The following is a 15,876-nucleotide window of genomic DNA, read 5'->3' on the forward strand; positions in this document are numbered from 1 at the left end:
AGAAAGTAGGAAGGAAGGAGAAAACATGAAAAAGAAAAGAAAAAACAGGGAAAAGGGATAGGAAAAAGAAGGCAAGGACAGATGGAAGGAAGGAAAGAATGTAGAAGAGAAAATAAAAAAAGAAAAGAACAAATTGAAGGGAAGAGAGAAAGGAAGGAGAACTCGACAGAAGAAAGGAAGGAAGGAGAAAGAAGGTAAGAAAGATTAAATGGAAGGAAAGGGGGAAGGAAAAAAAGAAAGCACGAACAGAAGGAAGGAGAAAACTGAACAAAAACAATATTAAGGTGGAAAGAAAAATGGAAGGGAAAAAAAGAAGGAAGCAAGGAACCGGAAAAGGAAAAGATGGGTTTAAAAAGACAGAAAGAACAGAAGGAAAGAAGAAGAAAACTGAAAAAGAAAAGAAAAGAGCCCCATAACTGCTCACACCACTGAATCCATGCGTTCAGAAGCTTGAGGCTATATGTTTGTGGGCGGGGTTTGGATTTTCCCTTTGATTATGAATTCTTTTTAAAGAAATTAAAGGAAATCTAGCAAACATTTCTAATCCATGTGTATATTTGTATGTCTTTTACATGGTTAAAGCAATGAACTGCTAGCTGGGTGAAATTTAAATATCTGTGTCACGATTTCGATGTATTGTAAGAAATAACAATGAAAATGTATGGGGTAAAAAAAAAAAGTCTTGAAATGTAATTAAGCAAAAGTATGTTACAAAATATTGTATATATATATATATATATATATATATATATATATATATATATATATATATATATATATATATATATATATATCCAATTATAACCAGAAGTAGAAATGTTTTAAATAACACAAGTAAGATCACGAAGTAAAAATGAAGCGTTCTCCACCTCTATTCAGTGGGCGGAGGGATATCCCTGCTCTCACTGCTCGCTTTATTGCACTGAGGCCTGAGAAGGGGCGGAGTGATATCTCAGTGCAGGAGAGAAGGAGTTGGAGAAACTTTCCCCAAAAGTTGCTGGAGGAGATCGGAGTCGCACTGCGACCGCGGCCGAGCTGCATTGAGGAAATACGGCACTGGACTAACGCCGAAATACGCTTTAAAAAAAAAAGAAAGAAAAAAAAAAGAAGAGAGTTTCCGCGAAAGAAAAAGAGAAACCACCCCCACTCTATGAGGCTGCTTTTTCTCAAAGTGATCCCTGGGAACTTCAGTCTTTTTCTCGATTTTTAAAAGGATGTATTATTGTTGACGCTTTCAACAGAGGAGATGGATAAGATGTCCACAAATATGAGGGATTACAGATTTTGGGTAGTGCTGTCAGTTTTGGGTCTCGTGCAGATGTCTGAAGGTGAGCTTCACTCTTTTTCTTCATTTGTTGCTTCATTGAAAGAAAGTTGCAGAGAACCTGCTCGCGCGGTGCGGATGGGATGGAGGGCACGCTCGTGCTTCTTTACTTCTTTCAGAAGATCTATATTGGCTTAGAAAAGCAGTGCGTGTTTTAGATTTGCCCATGCATTTTCACCAGAATTTTTTTTTTTTTTTTTTTTTTATAAAGAAAGTGTATTTTGTTACCCTTGATGCATTTCCGAGTCAGTCCTATATTCCTTATTTAAAGTCCTTCAACTGCTTGGTTCATCACTTTGGGTTGGAGGAAATCCAACAGCAAGGATGAATGATGTATCTACTAATCGTTGTCGCGACTTGTGCAATGAACACGTTTTAGTAATATGCAAATCACCAACACAATATTATTTGCGTATGAGCGTCCTGGGCAAGCTCACGCGCGAGTCGAGTGGAGTTTCTTTGGAGGTGCGACGAGTCAGAGCTCTCGCGCTACAGTTGCAAAGAGTAACTCAAATATGCCACATCAAACAAAATGCAATGCAGTGTTTGCATTAAATCCTATGAAATGCACTGTTTATATTAAATCCTTAATGTATGTAAATGTATGATGTGTGTGTGTGTTCATTATAAGAGGAGCCCGTTGTATCCATGCATAGTGCATACAGTAGATATAAGGGTTATTTGTGGCAGCTGGGCTATTTATTTATTTATTTATTTATTTATTATGAAAGTCTGCAAGTAGGTAGGGCTGATGTACATGAACATCTGAGTGCGAATATAATCCGTATTGCCCTGTTGTGAGTGAGTGATTGCAAAGCAGACCGTGAGAAAATATTGCACCGTCGTGAATAAAGCGCCTGGGGTGAAATCGGCAGCATGTTGAGCACCTGGGTTGCCAGATTGGAAGTGTTTTCAAAACCCATCACGCTTTTAAAACATCACTAGTTTACAGTCGACAAGTCGGAAGAGAGATAGAGAGAGAGAGCGAGAAAGAGAGAGAGAGAGATTTAAAACAGAATTTGGAGCGGTCTGATTTTGATCCGACCCTGATTTGCATGCAAAAGAGTATTTTCTAAATACCGGGCAACACTGAGGTTCGTACGGCGTTTCCACGGTACGTTTTACACACGTGGGGTTTTTAACGTGCTTTTCAAGAGGCAAACGTGTGAGATAGTTTGCGTTGTAATATAAGCTCTGTATGGGATTTATACCTGTGGGATTGGATGAGGATTTTGGTTTATGATCTGTAACTTTGGTACCCCCGCCCCCTGTGTGTTTTACGAACAAAGAGCCATAAAGAATTGAACTTTGTATTGCGGTTCATTTGGGGGATGGGAGAAAGCTCGTGCAATTTGATAAAAAAAACTTTTTTTTAGATCTTTATTAAAGTTTCAAACGTAGCACAGCAATGATTTTGCTTGTTTGTGCGTATTTGGTGCAGTTTAATTAATCCTTCATCCATCCATCAAAGCTGATCCTTCATTCTCACGTCAAAACTTCGAGCTCAATAATAATAAATAAGTGTCCAAACACATGATTAGGAACTGTGACGTGTGACGTTTATGACGCAGAGTTCACATTTCTATCCTTTTCAAACAGATCCGATCAACAGGCGAGTGCTGGCATTCACGCAGTTCAGGAGCTTTGCGCAATTACGCACAAACTCAGCTGATAAGAAACAGCTCCAAAAGCGTGAACTCGATCAGACTTAAAGCATGAACGAGCTCTTAATCACGTTTTGAAGTCTTTGTGAATGAATCTGAATGGTTATCTCGTTTACACGTCCATTCACACACAGATAACAAGCCAAAAAAGCACTGTGTGTGAGAGCAAAGGTGCCCAGTCAAAGCTCTGAAATGCAACACACAAAAAGAGAGAGAGAGAGAGAGAGCAAACAGTAGCAACAGCAACAACACAGAGTATCACTATGCAATGAGTGTGTATGTGTGTAAATGTGCCTGTGTGTTTTTTTTGTTGTCTTTCCTCAGGACTGCACTGCTTGGACTCACAAAGACCATGTGAAAATGGGGGAAGGTGTATTGACTCGAGATGCATGTAAGTTTCCCCGGTCGTGATTTAATTTTTTTTTTTTTTTTTGCTCTTTTAGGAGTAGCCATCATTGTTTTATTTTCATTAGTGATGTAGTGGGAGGAGCAGGAAAGACACAGCTCAGAGTAACTGCACCTGTCAGCGACGAGCAAGCCCTTGATAATGTCTGGGAAATGGCTCACTACTGCCAGTTTATTGACATTATTCTCATTAATATTTCAACCCTGATGTTTCATTGAGATTTTTTTTTTACTGAGAAACACATCACGCAGGAGTTTATTTTAATTTTTAAAAAAAGTTTCATAGGAGAACTTGAGCGCTTACAGTCTGTGCTCATTATTGAGTCGGCCATATCGTCCATTTTAACTTGATCTCAGCCCCTTTAATGTAGTAATCCTACACTTGTTTTGGTTTTGGTCCATATCACATCATCTGACACATTAGAACTTTTACTGTGAGAAATCTAGACATCCCACATACATACATTTCCCAATAAACCGTGTCCCAGTGGTGGCTTGACGGTTAATGCTTTGGGTTAGTGATCAGAAGGTCGGGGGTTGAAGCCATAGAACTACCAAGCTGCCACTGTTGGGCCCTTGAGCAAGGCCCTTAATCCTCTCTGCTCCAGGGGGCGCTGCATCATGGCTGACCCTGCACTCTGACCCCAACTTCCTAACATGCTGGGGTATACGAAGAAAAGAATTTCACCCAGATGAGGATGGGTTCCCTTCTGAGTCGGGTTCCTCTCAAGGTTTCTTCCTCTTAAAACATCTTAGGGAGCTTTGCCTTGCCACCGTCGCCACTCAGTGGCTTGCTCAGTTGGGATAAATTTGCACCTTTAATATCTGTATACCATGTTGATATTTCTGTAAAGCTGCTTTGAGACAATGTCTATTGTAAAAAGCGCTATACAAATAAAACTGAATTGAATTGAACTGTAATGTATACGTGATCAATAAAGACGCATTATCATTGTTATCTTTAGAGCAATTCCAGATAACTGTTTTGTTTTGTTTTTCCCTAAAGAACTTTTTTTTTCCAGTGGTTTCACAGGACATTTAAACATCTGTGGTCGGAAATGATTACTCACTTCTTTCTAGCACCAACCAAAATGGTTAAGGAATCTTCAGAACGTTGTTTTGGGAACCAAAAGGGTTCTTCTATGGCTTTATATACTTTATATATATATATATATATATATATAAGGTGATAGTCAGTCAGCACTGCTGTGAAACAACTTAATGTTTAATCAGTAAAATGTCATTAGTACTTTGCTAGCAATATAGCTTCAGATTAGCACACTTAAGGGTTCTTGGGTTGTTGTTGTCCCTCTGGTAGAACCCTATAAAAGGGTGTTTTCCTTTCAGAGAAGGGTTCACGAAGAACCACTTTAGGATGTTAGTCCTGTACCATGTTTGTTCGGTACTACAAATAACCAAATAATCATTTCAGACCGTGTAAGTTTAAACGTACTTTGTAGCGCCCCAGTCCAAAATGATTGAGTAACCAGTAAATGGTTCTTTAGTGAAACAAAAAGGTTTTTGTATAACACAGCTCTGAAGAACATTTTCCGACTTTTTTTTATTTCTTTAAAGTTATGGTAAGTCAGCGTTACTGTGGAACATCATAATATTTACTCGGAAAAAATGTCATTAGCACATCGCTAGCAAGATATAGTTTCAGTTTAGCCCTCTGATGGTTAATCAGTTTGTCACTCTGCTGGAACCCTTAAAGAAAGGGTAGAAAGTAGAAGCCTTTTAGGAATTTGGAAGTGTTAATCACCAAAAATGTTTCAAGATCGAAGGTAAACGTGCTCGACTCGCTGAAGTGTAAAACCAAGCAGTGTTTTTTGTTTGTTTGGTTGGGGGGTTTTTTGGCTAAAGTAAAATCGATGTGATTTTATGAAGCTATTTTGAAACTTTTGAAACGTAAAACTTTCCTTTAGCTGTTGTGTAACAGGAGAATGAACACACAGCCTACATCACAGTTCACAGTTAGCTTCTCAGGCGCTAACCTCTTCACCTCGCCTAACTGAATGTTTTGAAAAGGGAAGGAGTAGGTGTTAACGACATTAGCTGTTTCATGCGTACAGGTTAGCTGTTGTGATTTAGCCTTGGTCGTAAGTGTCAGATTGTAAACGAGGCTGTTGGATACGCTTGCAGCTGTGCTGGAAAGAAGGTTGGAATGTTGCCAGTCTCAAGGCAACGGTTATCATCTTTCTTTCATTTCTGCATTTTGGATTTTTTTGTTTTGTTTTTGGCACAGGCCCTCGTTCTCTGTTGTTTTATAGCGAACATGCTGTGTGGCTTTGAGGTGTTCGATCTGAGAGGCTGAATGGGTTGCCAGGCGCATAGAACAACAATGTTGCTCAAGTCTTCTCATGTCTACTAGATGACACATGGGCCGCTTGCACCTGTCCACAAGATCCTTCAAGTGGCTGGGTTTAGGGAAATAAAGCTAAAACGCAGCAGCGACGCTGCTTTGCAGTGTTTTGGACTTTCTGGGTCATCCATTTCTACCGCTTCCCACAGCTTTTGTCTTCGCTCTGTATGCTAATGCAAAGTGATTGTTATCACATGAATGCCTGGGGCTGTTGTTTTAGCGTTCGTGCCTGATTTGAACCGTTGTATGCCCGTGTGTGTGCACACTCTAGCTTTCATTCATGATTAGGGTTTTTGCCCCGTAACACTCAGGAAAATGTGGGAAATCGTCTCTGTGGCTGCATATAACACCAGGCAATAGCAATTATGTTGTTGTTCAAACCGAAGTCCCTACACTTACTCATATTGCACCGTATGAAGAATCCGCAAGCTGTGGAAACAAATGAAATGGGATAATGTGGTTATTCGGTATAATAAGATTTGCCCTCATAGCTCTCTTTTATAGTCACTTTATTAGCTCTGTAATGCATGACTACTACTTGACTTTAAATATAATATGCTGTGCCACAAGAATGTCCTTTAATCTAAAAAAAAAAAATAAAAAAAATAAAAAAAGCAGACATGCTTTGATTTAATAAGCTTTTTTTTTTTCTTTAGAGAATATCTGTGATCTCGGTTTTAACTGCAGTCAATTTTACTTCATTTAAGAGCCCTACATCTTTAAAGCATTTCTAATTTAATGTTTAAACCAACAGGCACGCTGCGAGTCTTTCAGCGCATACTTTATCCGTAACCCATTTGCTTTTGTCTTTGTTTTCTGTCCCTCGAGGTGTTTTGTTTTTTTCCTTCTTCTTCTTTCCTTCTAAGTTCAGTCTTTTGTTCCCGGTGAATGTTGTATCCTCAGGCGCACTGTTATTACCTGGTTACTGACCAGCTCATGAAGAATGAGCTCTCAGTTCAGGTCAAACCCTGAAACGTTATGCAGACTCACAAACAGGGGACAGGTGAATAAGAATGTCTATAATTACATTTAATCATCTTGACACGACGCTTTTTTTCCAAGCGAGGAAGAATCAAGGCAAGCACAGAGTTTTGCTCGTAGACCCAACATCGGGTTTTCCATGTCACTCGTACAGAACTAATGCCGGATTAGATCTATATTCTTACCAGTGCCCCATCTAAGGGAGAGTCGGATAGATAAAAAGGTGAGCGGTTTTCTTTTCCTGCTTTCAGATCTCCAATAAAGTAATACATCGGCTATAAAAGACGTGGCCGCTTTAAGACACCCAAGCCGAAAGCACATATGTAGGACACGAACAGCCAACCCTGTCTTTTAATCATTACACATCAGACATCAGGTTCAGCGGTATTAAAACGTGTAGGTAAATATTTAACAGGGTTTATGAACCTCCTTTGACCTGTTTCTCGCATACTCGAGCACAGAGGCATACTTGGTGTGTCATAACAGGATATGTAAGTAATTAAAATCCAAATTGAAAGTCCTGTAATGTTGTATTTTTGGACCCCCAGAGAGGTTTTTTTTGTTTTGTTTTCTGTTTTAAATAAAAGCTTCTAATAGGAAAGGGGACAGTAAATGTCATACTACAGAGCGGTAACACGACCATACCGAGAGGCTTGACTCAGGAGAGCGGTCGAACTGGCTCAGAGAGCATCAAGCTCGCTCCACCACACCTCCTGCCTCTTTCTCCAGGGAACGTGGCGTAACCAGATCCAAAACTGCAGAAAAGGACCATTTATTCTTTTAGATAGCAACGTGTAACCTGGCACCGCAGGAGGGGGAATGCGAGAAAAGAAAAGGGTGAATGAGAATGCTGGAAAAACAGGCAAAAATAATGGATAAAGTCCAGGCAACTAGTAGCACAAATTAGAAAAAAAAACTTGGTCGATATTTTGTTTAGCAAATTGATCTTGCCGTGCCAAATTGCTATGAATTGCTAAGCGTGCTTTTTTTAAATAGATTTTTTTTTAGGTTGTTTAGACTTCATGTTTACCTTCTTTCTTTCTAAGCAGTCTCAGGTGACTAATATTATGTGAATTCTGCCCCGGGACAGCTATTGTGACTGTCCTAGTTATCATGGTACTTGACTGCTTTATTGGTCTGACACCAAAGACTAACCTGTCCGGTCTGTGACCTACAATTTATGAAAATACCACTCTTTTTTCACTTACTTGTGCCCCTTTTCACTTCATGGTGCACTGCCCCTAGAATTTTAGTGACCAGCGTAGTACCTGACAGCTTACAGAAGTAATCCCTGAGTAACTCTCTCCCATGAGTGCTTGCTCACAATAGTCCACAGTCATATCGGTGGAGGGTTACTCTCAGGGTTAACGTTCTTCGTGGGCCATCACCACGTCAAACGGTCCGGTCTTATTTGGTCAAGTCTGATGCCGTAATGCTTTGTTGAACTTGTATTACGTTTAGAAGCATTGACGTAGGTTGAGGTCTTAGAACTTGGTACACGGTCCATCATGCTTCAAGTCAGTCTTCTGCCGAGATCCGAATCACAAAGTGTGACATAGCACTTGTTGGTGAGTCTAGGAATGTGAGTCTAGGTGAAGAGTCAGGAAGTCTCATTGGAGTGCCTGTTTCAGTAGCCCCCTGATCTCATCCCACCCCTGTGTGGAGTGCTTACAAGCAAGCAGCGTTCAACTGTGGGATAAAGTCCCAGCTGAAGCAGCGAGATAATTAGGCAGATTGTGAGGGTGTCATTCAGAGAGGCTCCAGCTGGAGGAATAGGGGGGTGTCTAGGGGGTTGAGCCGGGATCCAGGGGACAGCTGGTGGATGTTGTGATGGTAATCCACTGAAGTCAGCCCTTTACAAAAGAAGAGTGGAGGGCCAGGTGCTGCCTTTGAGTGGCCTGCTGCCCCATGCCGAGACAGACAGGCTCATGGAGGACCGGAGGTGGAGGGCCTCTACGCACACACATACAGACACAGTGAAGAGATGTGGAAGCTCATCTTACCAGACGGATGACGGCTTCGGTCACTCTCTTGCGAAGTCTCTAAGAACTGTGGGTTGTAGATAAAAGAACGTCGTCAGCAAACCCACAAGGCGGAGACGAGCGTTCTCTCTCGTCTCTCTGTTCCTCGGTTTGAGAACGAGTACTGTGTGTTGTTCATGGTGGTACCCTGACCTCGGTAGTAAAGTGAGTCTTTAAATTGAGGATTGGTTTGATGATCCGTGGAATTTCTGTGTCTTGAGAACAGATGGATGTGGCCAGAGGCATTCAACAGACACTGCCTGTTGCCCCAAAACATCTTCTATGTTCGTTTTTAACCCATAATCGCTACTATTATTTGATTTCTACGTTTTAAGACTTAGCTACACGCAAAGCAAAACGCATAACTTCAGTACAGTCTTCACTGCCTGCTCATTAAGACACATTTGGCTTCATGCAGCTTGTTCATCCTACTTTCTTTTTGATGGATTAGGGAGGAATGTTTAATAAGATTTCTTCCTCTCCGGCTGTCTCGAGCACTGTCCAGTGGAATGCTTTGAACAATATTTTCGAGCGTCTCTAAATTGACATAGCCATGTAGGCTTGCACCAATATTAGTTTGTATTCATCTGATGGACAGATTGAATCAACTGATCCGATGTACAGTAAGCTGGAGCAACCTGGTAAACTGCACTCTTATTGGACGCACGTCGAGACCATATGGGGGAATGAACGATGTAAGAGGCTGTGAGAAGGCTGTACTAGTTCCCAAGCTCTAGAACAGGAAGCGATGACTTCTCCTGACCCCTCTGTTTCGCTTACCCCCTGTCTGGCTCATCATATTGCTTAATTCGGATCTCATACAGACCCTGTGTGATATTTCACTGGCACAAATGGAAAGCGGGTCCTTTTGTGGGCCTGAGAGACATTATTAATATCAGTAACCCAGTGCTACCTGTTCAGTGATAAAACCCAGGATAACGATGGCTTCCGCACAAATCTAATCCACTCAGACTGAGAGTTGGCCATGCAGGTGCATTGTGGTCAGGTTTTACGATGTGGTGCTGTTTGCTTTGGTGTTTATTAGACGGTGAAGGGGATAAAAGAAGGAACGGCGGCCTTTGTTTGAATCTGTGGGTGATAAAGCTATGTTATTGCTCTTTGGCACTGTGGACTACTGAGTTCCTACTGAGTGCCTGGTCTGAATCAGAGTGACATTGATACTTATGGGACATTTTCCATTTTATCAGGTTCGGAAATACATTTGCTGAAGGATCCGTTGGAAGAAACACCACCGATGTTGGACTGGTTGTTTCAGTCCTGACTTTAGTGATCGTACCTGCCCAAATGGGGGTAAATTCCCAAATTCCAAAATATACATAAATGTATATATTATCCTGCAAAGACATGGGGTACTGATAAAAAAAGAGAGATCTTGAGTTCCTTGCGCAACATTGCCCCCAACATTTCTTTTCACTCATTTTTCCAGCATTTGTACGATTGTGTAAATGCCGAGGAACAGGAAATAATAGCTAATGGTGAAAAAGTCTTGTTGAGTAACATGAAAATTAAATGTTGTGGTTGAGAAATAAATGATTCATTGAATGGTTTTACAGAGCTACCATTTTAAGAGATCTTTCCCCTGGTTTGTGGTATTTATTGTCAGGCCTGACCATCTCCGAAAGTTCCCAAGGATTTGATCCATTTTGGGTGGTGGGGTAGGGTTTTTGTGGCAAAACACATCGAAGAATGTTTTGGAAGACCTCGACTCCATGGTACATGCGATGTGGTTATGGTTGCCTTGTTAGCAATAGGAGAAATTCTGAGCTACTTTTAGCCTCTCAAACAAAACTTAATTATAAACGCAACAGTATAAGATGTAGCAGAGATCTGTACACTGTCTTGTTTTCTGGTCGTGCATTCAGTGCTTGGTTTTTTGTTTTTTTTATTGGCCAGGGGGTGGTTTGGCAGTTCTGCTATCTTGCATCATTATCATTATCACGTTAAATAACAAAACCACTCCCTTCCAATCTGAGCCTGATCTTTAAAGCAGAGATAAACGTGAGGCAGTGCAGTTTAGGAGAACAGGAAGAAAAGCACAGATTTGAGAACGGACTGGTTGTTGATGCAAGGGGAATGTGTCGCTGGTTCTGTGGATGGGGTAATGTTCTTTTAGTGGTTTGTTGGTGGAAATATCAATCAATAGGCAGGTTGTTCCCATTGTTAGGCCTATTGTTATGGACAAACCTTGGAATTTCTTTGGGAAAACTCACATTCAGTTTCAGTTTTATTGGTTTTGACTGTGATGTCTAATTCAGCCGTGCATACAGAGGGAGAAAATTCGGGTCCTGAAACAGTCCTTATGAAACCCTGTCTCCAAAGCGCACCCCTCCTCTGTCTCTCCCCAGCCATGGGTTACTGTTGCCAGGCTACAGCTGAGGTCTGTTGGTCCGTATAAGAACAGGCCTGAAAGACTGGCTGTTTGGGTCACTGCCCCCTCCCCCTCCCTCCTTACTAACACAATGGGATTCTGACTACTTTAGCTCTTTTATTTGGGCCACAAAATGCCCCCCTACCCCCACTTTGGTTCCTCTATGAGAAAAGGGGGAGTTGGATGGGTGGGTGGGTGGGTGGGTGGATGTGTGGGTGTGAGTGGAGGGGGTTCTTGTTGGCACTGTGGTGTCAGTATGGACTCTTTACAAAGGAATTGTGCTGCTCCCCACTTGTAGAGTTTGGGATGGGGGTTGTGCTATGTGCCAGACATTGTAGCAGACCAGGTTTTGCAAAGAGTTTCTCATATAGGTTTTTTTTTTTCGTTCTTTCTAATGAATGAATCAGTCATTCCAGGTCGTTTCTTTTTTATAGTTATATGACATTAAAACACACACAGAGTAACATAAAACCATTTTGCACCATGAGAAGCACCTTCCCTATGCCATGTATGTTTATTGTTTGTGGGATGCTTGTCTTGAAGTACCTGGGAGGACTGGACTTTTTCCAACAGGAATTCTCCCATGCTCAGTGGCTGGCAGACCATGACCGAACTGAGCTCCTTTTTGTGATGAGCCATCGTGTTTGCGCCTCTCCTCTACAGGTGCCACGACCTTAAGATTCTATGGACTAACGCTGGTAAGAGTGGTGTTCAGTTACCTGCCCTGTTGACCTCCAGAGCAGGAAAAACAGCATAGAGTTCCCATAAGGAGCTGAGTCGATGAGATTCACACACATAAATCATTTCATCAGCATCCTTAAAAAAAAAAAAAAACCTTGACTCATCACCTCCCATGCAACTACTTTGATACACTTTATAGTGATATATATATCATTATTCTGTCATAGGGAAGATCTGTTCTTACAGTACATGCGGTGTTGTTTATTTTTCTTTGTACAATAAGTATTATGTTCAAGGCAGCTTTCTTTTACTCTTCCCACCAGCACTCCAAGAGGAGCAGACCAGGTTTGTAAGTCCCAGGTTCGGCACATGTTTATCAAATTTCTCTGATTAAGAGTGCTTATCTAGGATCAACTCCCTCAGTACATACGATCATAGGGTGATGCATTGTGAGACGGGAAAAAAAAAACGATCCTACACTCAGCACTCTTGCTCCCAGGAGCTTGATAAACATTACCCAGTGTTCGTTTGAGTGTGTGTATTGAGCAATAGTCTGCGCATGGGAGTTACTGTGGTTGTGTTTGTTTTTTCTTTGCATCAGTGTCTGAAGTGGTTTGCCTTCTACTCACTCTATCAGATGTCGACCTTAGCTTACTTTTATTGACAGACCAAATATTATCATGGGTATTGTGTTGGGTGTGTACCAGGCGCACTCACATGCATGGGGTTGTATCAGAAGAATGCATGAATGTGTGTAAAGTTTATTAAGAAGGCATAACGGTGCTGTTGTTTGGCTCGTAAGCCCTGGAAAACACCAGCTGGAACTGGGCTGACGGATGTGGACAGATGTGGAGAGATAGGAAGCACTCGGCTGCAGCTGCCGTGAGCTTTCAGGAGTGTTGTGACATGCCGGAATTATCATCTCTGCCAACTCTCTAGACCAGTACCGGACTCGCTTCCTCAGGGGTCAGGGGTCAAGACTTTGAATCTGTCGTGTTGGCCGTGGTGCATAACATCCCGCACCTACTGAGAAACGAATAATAATCTGCATTTGATTGACTACAACTTGCTACAGTGGATAGAAACATCTAGAACAGCATCCATTTCTGGAAATGTACGTTATGTTGGAGTACGTTAACGAGACGTTTTTACTCCTGGCTCCATGTTGTAGGAATAGAACGATAGGCACGGCCAAATTTGAGACAAAAGAATGTGTGTTTTGGCTGCCGTACTACACATGAGGACAAATAACCTATCCTTTCCTGTCCTCCCTCCTGTGGCTGCCTGACCAATATCTGCACATTCAGTTCATATCCAGAGGCATTCTTCAAGGACTACAATCCAGACACGGATTGTGAATTCACGAATCCCGATACGCCCACATACGCGCATTAATGCGTTCTGACACCTAGACTCTGTAAAAGTTCCAACAAATCCGGTATCTCTTTAAAATCCCAAATGCAGCTTTTCAAGACCCGATCTATGTCTTCCAAAGAACGGTTGTCTCTGCCTTATTTTACGTTTCACAATCTTTTACAGTTTTAAAACAAGAGCTTAACGTATGGCTTGTTAACGTTCACCAGCCGGGATAATTAGTAAGAGATTCCGTGACATACTCTGCATCTTACATGCACACCGGTTAGATCCTCAAAGGGATTGTTGAGAAGAAAGAATTATTGTAAGGACACAGAGGCTTTTCCAGTGGGGTTGTTTTTTTTTTACAGCGACTGGTCAGATTTTGAAGAGTTGGAGTGTCAGACTGCATGCTTGTAAAGAAACCTCGATGTGCGTCCCCTTCCCCGTCCCTCCAGCCCGTCCCTCCAGCCCGTCCTTTGTGCCGAGACCTCTGGTTTCATTTTTCCAGTGACACCAGAAATTCCAGACATAGTTAATTTGCCTCTAAATAAACCCCGGCAAGCCATGACAAATAGCCGAGGGGACGAAGGGTAGGGGCTGATTGGTGGTGTGTCAGACTTGCTCATTCGTCTGTGAGGTTGCTGGGGCAACAGAGATCTGCGATTCGGCGATAGGGTGACTGTTTTCAGAGCAGGAGACTGAGGATTACAGGAAGTATGACATGACATTCCCTCTGTAGCAGACCCTAGACCACTGCCCAGCCATCTCCTCCACAATACTTCGAAGACATTCTAGCCTAAAACAGACACCCCACCCCCTAGCTCCTCAGCCTTGCAAACATTATCATCACAATCAGACTGCTGACCTTTGACATTTGACCTCCCAGCATGTAAGAGGTTTCATAGGGAAGGCAGTGCAATGCTCCAGGGGCCTGGAGCGAAGTTGAAGGAGGAGGCATAGCCCTCGTAACTGAACAAGAACTCCAGAACTACAGCTCAAACCCTAATCATTGGTCATTTTGGAAGGGCCATCTAGCCAAATGTGGCTTTTTTCCCCCCTTCCATTCATTGGCATGCTGAGGAGAAGAAAAAAAAACCCGTCACCACACTTTAGAGCAGTTTTCTTTTTTTATGAGCCAGTCTAGAGCCCCCTAGAGGCCAGATGCCACATAGGTACAGACAAGCCCCCGTCGGAGTCACAAAAAACTACCAATCAGATGAGTACAAGGGGAGGAGCTGCAGGTCACAAAGGAGGCAGTAAAGGATGAGATAGCTTGGAGTAAAAAAAGTGGCCTTCCTATAACAGAGAGCCGAGGAAAAGCCATTGTTTTCACTGGCCAGGAGTTTGGTTTACAGTGAAAAGAGAGAGAGCCTGAGGGCGGGAGCGATCAGCCATAACAGGCCTTGTCATCAGCTTCAAACAGCCCGTTTGATGTGGGCGCCCATCCTGTAGCGTGGGCTCCCCGGGTGAGTGTAGGGTTACCCTGCACACACTAGGCGAACTGGCTCAGACCCCAGAGACGACCTTTAAAACCCAAAAGCCGTTTGTGTGTTATCTCGCCTGTGCAGTTTCAGGTCGCGCTAAGCCGTCTATCAAGATACTATACAACACACAAGGAAAGCCATGGAACACAGAATGGAATGAACCACTGAAAGTCCTTTACAAAGCAGTTTGACCAACATCTAATTTCTATAGCATGTTCTCTTTGGTATTTTGAGTGGCTTCTCTTTTTTATTGAGCAAATGAAGCCTTGTGCTGTATATTAGGCCTTTGTTACATGCTTATCTTGAGAGTAAAGTAGGTAAATCCTGCTGTTAGCTGACTGGCTTGTCTTCGTCTGAGTACGGAAATAGTGTTTGGCTGGACTCTGCAGAAAGAGTAATGATGGTGGAATGGGAGCTGGCATAGACAGAGAGAAATGGTGAAGCTTGGGAATATTGGGGGAATTTGGATAGTGGGTTTGTCCATTTCAGAGAAGAACAAATGATATATTGCATCTGTCCCAGTGCATGCAATTGTCTGTGTGTGTGTGTGTTTGTCTTGACATGAACCAGTTCAGGCAGTATTAATATACAGTCTGAGTTGTGGTAATGAAAAAGCCAGACGGTCTGTGTCAGATCTTGGCAGGACTGTCATTGAGAGGTGGAGCTCCCGACTGCATTAAGAAATGCTGAACGTTTCTTCCTTGTTTGCCAGGTCTCTCATTCCATATTCTTCATGCTCAAACCTTCAGGTGCCGGCCCGGGTACATTGGACCGCTGTGCCAACACCTAGACCCATGCCACCGCTCGCCATGCCATAACGGAGCCGCCTGCAAAAGTCAAGTGGCGAATGGTATACCGCAGTATACCTGTGTATGCCAGAGAGGCTTTAGAGGTAAACCTAAATGGAAGTGTGTGTTTAAGATCATGTTATTTATGCTACGCTGTATTAGACACCATGTTTCCATGCAAGGTTTAAGCACCTAAACTCCACCTATCCACTGCATCCATAGCATATGTGCAATTCCCTGTTCTGAGCAAAGTACACAGTTATATTAGAGTGTATTGTAGAACATACTAAAAATACACTCTGAGAGGTAATATAATATTCGCCCATCTCCTCCTCCCTTCCTATATGCATCTCACAGTCTCTTGCTCTTTTGTTGTTTTGTCTTCTTACTCCAGGAATTTGAGAATATCCTTCTAGTATCC

General features: G+C 42.3%; 1 protein-coding gene across 2 annotated transcripts in view; it reads left to right on the top strand.

Moving 5' to 3' along the window:
• Window positions 1-927: 927 nt before the first annotated feature.
• notch3 (notch receptor 3) overlaps window positions 928-15,876 on the top strand; it is a 37,040-nt gene continuing 22,091 nt past the window's right edge. Inside the window, exons 1-3 of one of the 2 annotated variants that reach the window (XM_053675442.1) lie at window positions 928-1,328; window positions 3,313-3,379; window positions 15,380-15,559. In XM_053675442.1, coding sequence (XP_053531417.1) covers window positions 3,349-3,379; window positions 15,380-15,559 — 211 coding nt within the window. In that variant the 5' untranslated portion in view covers window positions 928-1,328; window positions 3,313-3,348. The remainder of the gene's footprint in view (window positions 1,329-3,312; window positions 3,380-15,379; window positions 15,560-15,876) is intronic. The other variant, XM_017454356.3, reaches the window with a different exon arrangement.

Source organism: Ictalurus punctatus, chromosome 24, assembly GCF_001660625.3.
Source record: "Ictalurus punctatus breed USDA103 chromosome 24, Coco_2.0, whole genome shotgun sequence".
Lineage (NCBI taxonomy): Eukaryota > Metazoa > Chordata > Actinopteri > Siluriformes > Ictaluridae > Ictalurus > Ictalurus punctatus.